Genomic DNA, 7,877 nt, shown 5'->3' on the forward strand with positions numbered 1-7,877 from the left:
TGGTGGGATCTACCACAAGCAGCTGAGTAGCTGCCTTTGGGATGTGGTCTGCTTCCTATATATAAGGAGAAGCCTTGAGAATGGTCTGTAGCCTATGGCACACTTGGACCCTACATGTAGCCATGTTGTTGCTTAGCAGCCTGCTATGCTCTGCCGACCTTGGGACTTACAAAGGACTTAAGTTAATGGCCTGCCGTGGCATTTGGTAACATCTAGACTGTGCCTTTTTACTTGTCAACCTTGGGGCTTCTCAGCCTCAGCAGCTGTTTGAGTGAAGAAATGTCTCTAGCTCCAGGGGGCCGAGAGCAGGAGGCAGAGCTGGACCCCAAGGTTGAGGGGCTTTCACCCAACCCCTAGAGCCTGACTTAAAGCCTCCATTTTGTAAAAACAAACTCCTGTTTGTTAAGGCCATCTCATTTGCGGTATATTTCTTGTCAGAGCAGCACTAAATAACCAGAACACCCTAATATGTTCTTTGTTATGAAAACTTACTCTTTCATCTCACGTAAAATAACTGTATAATTTGTCAATTTCATTAATGTCTACAACTTAATTTTACTCTTAAGGAGCTCTGGTAGCATAGTGCCTACAGCATCTGACTGCTAACCAGAAGGTTGGTGGTTCAAACATAACCAGCCACTCCACAGAAGGAAGACTGGGCAATCTACTTCCATAACGATTTACCACCTCAGAAACCCAAAGGCAGTTGCTATGAGTCAGAATGACTCAATGGCAGTGAGTTTAATTTTACTCTTTAAGTGAATTCCTGAACACAAGACTGCTGCTTAAAATTTTGCTTGTAGGACAGATTGTTCATTTTAACTAAGATTAATTTTAACCCAAATGTATCCTATCCACAAATTAGGACATTATTCCTGTGAGCAAACAGAATTCATTTCATGACAAACCATTTCTTAACCTTAATATAAAACTCATTACCTTTTCATGGTAATTTTACGTAAATAAAGATAAAATGATTAATGAGTATATTTTAGGCTACCCTCAAAACAGTCCCATGAGGTCAAGTTACGGTAAAATATTTTTTAAATTATCCAAAATTCTAGAGCTGAGTAATATTCAGATTTAACAATCTGTAATTCTTATTCTTAATTGGCTGGCAGTACATTTGTAACTTTTCATGACTTTAGTAACCTAGTTTTCAGTATTTATATGATTTAACAATTCAATAATAAAATCAAAGTATGACTCCCAGTCATGAAAAATTTAAGTGGCACCTACAGTATATGTTCAATATTTTGTTAAAATATATTAAAATAAAAAAAGAAGTACACTTCCTCCTCATTTATCGATGTGGCTATGTTCTAAAAATCAGAAATAATGGAGAAATCAGCTTTACAAAAAAAATGGAGGATGACCACATCAAATCACAAAATGGAAGACAGCTACATCATTACATAACAGGCAAAGTACATCATTACATAACTGCCAAACCACTGATAATTGTGGCTCACCAAATAGAAACATAACTTTAACCATCACAGCCAGCACTATTCTTGCCTTGCACCTCAACATTTGCTACTGCAAAATATACATAGTTGGTGTGCAAAACAGCTGGATGGTAGATTTTTGACTATTGTCATAAATGAAAAATGTAAAATAATGAGATAGTTGGTAACTGAGGAGTAGGTGTAAAAGTAAAATTCTTATACGTGAGAAGTTTGCAATATAGATAGACAAGTACACAATAGATATATTTATCATTATTCTCACCTTTATTACAAGGAAAACATCTTGGGAAGGATAAGTGATAGAAAAAATAGCTGATCTTGCCAGGGTGGTAATAGCAGCAGGTGGTACATGTGGACGTAACAAACCTTTCATCTGCTCAGAATTAAGATCAAAATAAAAGTTTTCTGAAATCTGAAAAACAGATTCATGTGTTAAATTTTAAAATGAGTGTATTTTACAAAAACCATCCATCCAAACACCAAACTCACTGTCAACAAGTCGATTCAACTCATAGCAACCCCTCCTTGGGTTTCCAAGGCAGTATCTCTAACTACGCAAATGTACATATCACTACAGCCCCCAGGTAGCAGGAAACAGCAGCAGACAGGCCTAGGGCTGGAACAGGTAGGGAGAAGCCCAGGAATTGAGTGGAGCTGTTGGAACAGCTAAGGGAAACGAACTTCTTGTACTATGGTGGCTTGCATGTTGCTCTGACGCTGGGGGCTGTGCCAGGAGGGGTTCCCGTGGTGGACCAGATTCGTTTGAGCATCCAGACTGAGAAAGACTTGGAAGAAGGAAGAGGCTATCCATTTCTCGAAGAACTGACCACTGAAAACCTTATGAATAGTAGTGAAACACTATCTGATACAGTACTGGAAAATTTTATGAATAGCCCTGAAACATTTTCTGACACAGTGCCAGAAGATGAGCCCCTCAGGTTGGAAGGTACTCAAAATATGACTGGGAAAGAGCTGCCTCATCAGAGTAGAGCCTACCTAAATGATATCAATAAAGTGGAGCTTTCGGGACCTCCATTTCATGAAGTGGCACAACTCGGTATGTGAAGAAAGAGCTGAAACATCCATTAATAATCTGAACATGGAATGTACGAAGAATGAATCTAGAAAAACTGGAAGTTGTCAAAAATGAAATGAAACACATAAATATTGATATACTAGGCATTAGTGTGCTGAAATGGACCGGTTCTGGCCATTTTGAATCAGATAGCCATATGATCTACTACACTGGGAATGACAAATTCAAGAGGAATGGTGTGGCATTCATCATCACAAAGAATGTTTCAAGAGATACCCTGAAGTACAAAGCTGTCAGTGATAGAATAATAACCATACGTGTACAAGGAAAGCCAGTTAATACTATTATTATTCAAATTTATGCACAAACCACCAAAGTCAAAGATGGGGAAATTGAACATTTTTACCAAGTTCTGCAGTCTGAAATTGACCGAACATGCAATCAAAATGTGCCGATTACCACGGGTGACCGGAATGCAAAAGTTCGAAATAAAGAAGAATCATCAGAAGTTAGAAAATTTGGCCCTGGAAACAGAAATAATGCTGGAGATCGCAAAACAAAATTTTGCAAGACCAACAACTTATTCATGGCTAACACCTTTTTTCTACAACACAAATGGTGGCTATACACGTAGTCTTCGCTGACTGGAGTACACAGAAATCAGACTGACTACATCTGTGGCAAAAGGTGATGCAGAATCTCAAACTCTTCAACCACAACAAGGCCAGGAGCTGATTGTGGAACAGACCATGAACTGCTCATACGCAAGTTCAACTTGAAGCTGAAGACAATTAAAAGAAGTCCACGAGAGCAACCTTAATGATATTGCTCCTAAATTTAGAGACCATTTAAAGAATAGATTTAATGCATTGAACACCAGTGACCAAAAGCCAGAGGAATTGTGGATGACATCAAGAACATCATCCATGAAGAAAGTAAAATGTCATTAAAAAGAAAGGAAAGAAAGAAAAGGCCAAAATGGTTATCAGAAGACACTCTGAAACTTGCCCTTGAGCGAAGAGTATCTAAAGCAAATAGAAGAAATGACAAGATAAAAGAGCTGAAGAGAAGATTTCAAAGAACAGCTTGAGAAGACAAAGCCAATTACCATAATGAAATATGCAAAGACCTGGAATTAGAAAACCAAAAGGGAAGAACACGCTCGGCATTTCTCAAGCTGAAAGAACTGAGGAAAAAATTTAAGCCTTGAATTGCAATACTGAAAGATTCTATGGGCAAAATACTGAATGATACAGTAAACAGCAAAAGAAGATGGAAGGAATAGACATAGTCACTGCCCAAAAAGAACTGGTCAGTGTTCATCCATTTCAGGAGATGGCATATGATCAAGAACCAATAATACTGAACGAAGAAGTCAAATCTGCACTGAAGGAAGTGGCATAAAACAAGGCCCCAGGAATTGACAGGATACCCATTAAGATGTTTCAACAAATGGATGCCGCACTGGAGATACTCAATCGGATACGCCAAGATATTTGGAAGTCAACAACCTGGCCAACTGACTGGAAGAGATCCATATTTGTACCACTCCAAAGAAAGGTGATCCCACAGAATACAGAAATTATCAAACAATATCATTAATATCACACACAAATAAAATCTTACTGAAAATAATCCAAAAACAGTTGCAGCAATATATTGATAGAAGACTTCCAGAAATGCAAGCTAGATTCAGAAGAGAATGTGAAACAAGAGATATCATTGCTGACATCAGATGGATCTTGGCTCAAAGCCAAGAATACCAGAAAGACGTTTACTTATGTTTTATTCACTATGCCAAAGCATTCAATTGCGGCTCATGACAAACTGTGGATAACATTGAAAAGAATAAGAATTCCAGAACACTTGATTGTACTCATGAGGAACCTGTACATAGATCAGGAGGCTGGCATTTGAACAGAACAAGGTGATACTGCATGATTTAGAATCAAGAAGGGAGTGTGTCAAAGTTGTATCCTTTCACCATACTTATTCAATCTGCATGCTGAATAAATAATCAAAGAAGATGGACTATATGAAGAATATGGCATCAGGATTGGAGGAAGACTCATTAACAACCTGCGTTACGCAGATGACAACTTTACTCGCTGAAAGTGAGTATGACTTGAAACACATACTGATGAAGATTGAAGACTACAGGTCTTCAGTATGGATCACATCTCAATAGAAAGAAAACAAAAATCCTCACAATGGAACCAATAAGCAGCATCATGATAAACATAGAAAAGACTGAAGTTATCAAAGACTTCTTATTACTTAGTTGTACAATCAACACCAATGGAAGCAGCAGTCAAGATATCAGACATCATAAAGCATTGGACAAGTCTGCTGAAAAGGACGTCTTTCAAGTGCCAAAGAGCAAAGATACTTCTTTGAAGACTAAGGTGTACTTGACACAGGCCATAGTATTTTCAATCACCTCATATGTATGTGACAGCTGGACAATGAAGAAGGAAGACCGAAGAAGAGTCGATGCCTTTGTGTTGCAGTGTTGGAGAAGAATGCTGAAAGTAACATGGACTGCTAAAAGAACTAGTGAATCTGTCCTGGAAGAAGTGCAGCCAGAATGCTCCTTAGAAATGAGAATGGCCAGACTTTGTCTCACCTACTTTGGTCATGTTATGAGAAGGGACCATGACATCCCTGGAGAAGGAGATCATACTTGGTAAAATGGAGGGACAACAAAAAAGAGTAAAGCCCTCAAAGAGATGGATTGACACAGTGGCTGCAACAATTGGCTCAGGTATAGCAAAGATCGTGAGGTTGGCACAGGACATGGCAGTGTTTCATTCCGCTATACATGAGGTCGCTATGAGTCAGAGACAACTCAACAGCACCTAACAACAACAACAAATCTCTATGGAAGTAGACTGTACAATCTTCCTTCCAAGGAGTGGCTGGTGCATTTCACCCACCAGCCTTCTGGTTTAGCAGTCAAATGCCTTCAGAACCATCCATACCCAATATTAAAATATAAAGATTAGAACATTATACTCTAACCTACAGCTTCTTAGATTTCACTGTAATCATCTTTATACATCTAAGTCAAGCAAAAGAAATGTAAAAATTGTTTAAAAAATAAAAATATACTAAAGAATCATATTCTAAACTCCTTTGATTGAAAATGTAATCTTCATTGAAATTTACAAAGAAATGATCATTGTGATAAATTGCCTAAAACTAAAGTTTTAAAAAATTATATTCTCAGTATTTAGCAGGTTTGATTTAGCAAATGCAAGAAATCTTTATCTTAAACATAAACAGCAAAAGTCACAGAAGGCACTTGAAGTTTCTAAGTACCTCAGACTAGGGATATTAAATTAAGAAATACTGTATAAAACAGCACTTTGAAAAACTCCTAAGTATAATAAAAATATGATAGTAAAATTCAAGACATAATATTTTAAATATGCATAAAGGATCTTTTAGCTAATAAGAATATAAAATTGACATCAACTAAAATTGACTGTCATTATCAGTCTCTTAGTATATACCATGTAACTAACATGCCTTTCTTGTATTATCTTTTCTATTTCTTAAATAAAAACAAAATTGCTTTTGCTTCTTGTTTTAGAAACTCTTTCAATGAAACAAAACTAGGTTACATTACTTTTCTTTTTTAAAAAGATGCATGATTAAAAACTCTCAAAAAACAATTGTTTACTAATCTTACAAAACACCTTAAAACGAGATTTGGAAAGCCTATGATTGTGACAAAAGATGATGTTCAAATTATATAGCCTTACCTTTTTCTTTTCCTTGACATCATATAAAGCCAAACTTGCAAAAATGGGTTCAATTTCAATCTCAAACCTTTAAAAAGAAAAAGCACCCAGTAATTTTAAAATAAATGTAAGAAACATAACTGGAAGAAAATTCTCATTGCAAAAAAAAAGTCTACATATGTGTCTCTGCCTATGCTACTATACCTCCTTCCTAAAATTCACTTTTCCATGTACATCTTTCACAATGAATGTAAATCAACCATTATCTTTTCTAGGGAATCCTCTTTGATTTCTCCAGCTACAAATAATCTCAAACTAGTTCCAGTAAAATGGAGGAATAGGCAGAGAGAATGCACAGACGCTCGTCAACAAAGAAAAGGGAAACCAATTAACACAGATACAGAAGATAATCCTGGAGCCCTGGGCTTTGAAGGGAAGGATATAGAAGTGGACTAAACTCCAACTAGTAGAAGAATGTGCATGACAATATTGAAAAAGGAGACATACAGAGCTGCGGTCTGTCAGCAATCCTGAAGGCACATACAGCTTGGATACAGCCGAGTGGTGTTAGGACCTAAGAATTACCTAAAAATCAGCCCTGCTAGGCAGGGGCGACACAGAGGACTGCACTGGTGACTGGCGAATAAAAGGGGAAGCAGCTAAGAGAAAGGCAGGCTGAGGTGTAGACTTTTGCCTGTTTGGCGGATGAAGCCGTTTTGAAGGTTTACAAAAGATTCCACCATTTAGGATATTTAAAGCGACAGCATTCTCCCAGATTCTAGGGACTTAAGAACAGGCTCCATTTGATGGAAACCACAAGAACAGTTCAGACCACGTACAACTGGAAAGGTGAGATATTCCCCTTACACCCCACACCCTCTTGGTGAATGGAGATGTGGCTATCCCTCACTTCCACCCACCTTCTGGGCTGGCAGGAATTCCATCCCAGTCTGTGTGCTCAGAGGGAGCTTGAAGGCTCTGGCCCTCCCAGATTTATTTTTTCCTTTTTTTTTAGTTTGTTTTTGTCTGTATTAAAATTATTGTTATTGTCATGTCCTTTTTATTATACTTTATTCTTTCCTTCCCAGGTTCTAGTTTTCACCTTTTCTCTCTTCCCTGTTCCTGTTTCCCATTTTTTTTTTTTATTTTTTTTATCATAGTTAACCCCATTCCTTGTTTTTCCTTTCACATTTTGCCCATTTTTCTTCATTATCCTCCTACTCTGCGTTGTTTCTGTTGTGGACCTCCCCAGACATTGCGGGTTGTTTTTGGTTTTTTTTTCCTTTATTGTTTTTTTGGTGATTACTCCTGTGTGTTTATGCGGTGTGTGTTTTGTTCACCTGCTTTTACTTTTCTGAAGGTTTTTCAATTACTGTTTTTGTATCACTGTTGTTGTTCTTGTTAGGTGCCATCGAGTCGTCTGCAACTCATAGCGACCCCCATGCACAGCAGAACAAAAGACTGCCCGATCCCGTGCTAGCTCCACAATCCCTGCTATACTTGAGCCCATCATTGCAGCCACCGTGTCAATCCATCTCATTGAAGGCGTCCCCCTCTTTCGTCAACCCCCCACCTTAACAAGCATGACATCCTTCTCCAGGGTATGGTCCCTTCTGACATGACCAA

At 37.9% G+C, this 7,877-nt stretch overlaps 1 protein-coding gene across 1 annotated transcript in view; it reads right to left on the reverse strand.

Annotated features, from left to right (window-relative positions):
* Positions 1–7,877, reverse strand: part of DOCK7 (dedicator of cytokinesis 7) — a 281,812-nt gene that overhangs the window by 224,651 nt on the left and 49,284 nt on the right. The window contains exons 8-9 of the mRNA XM_007959115.2: positions 6,273–6,339; positions 1,732–1,881 (exon numbers count right to left, since the gene is read on the reverse strand). Of these exons, the coding sequence (XP_007957306.2) occupies positions 1,732–1,881; positions 6,273–6,339 (217 nt within the window). The remainder of the gene's footprint in view (positions 1–1,731; positions 1,882–6,272; positions 6,340–7,877) is intronic.

Source organism: Orycteropus afer, unplaced genomic scaffold (genome assembly GCF_000298275.1).
Source record: "Orycteropus afer afer isolate SDZICR_OR568_19922 unplaced genomic scaffold, OryAfe1.0 scaffold00016, whole genome shotgun sequence".
Taxonomy (NCBI): domain Eukaryota; kingdom Metazoa; phylum Chordata; class Mammalia; order Tubulidentata; family Orycteropodidae; genus Orycteropus; species Orycteropus afer.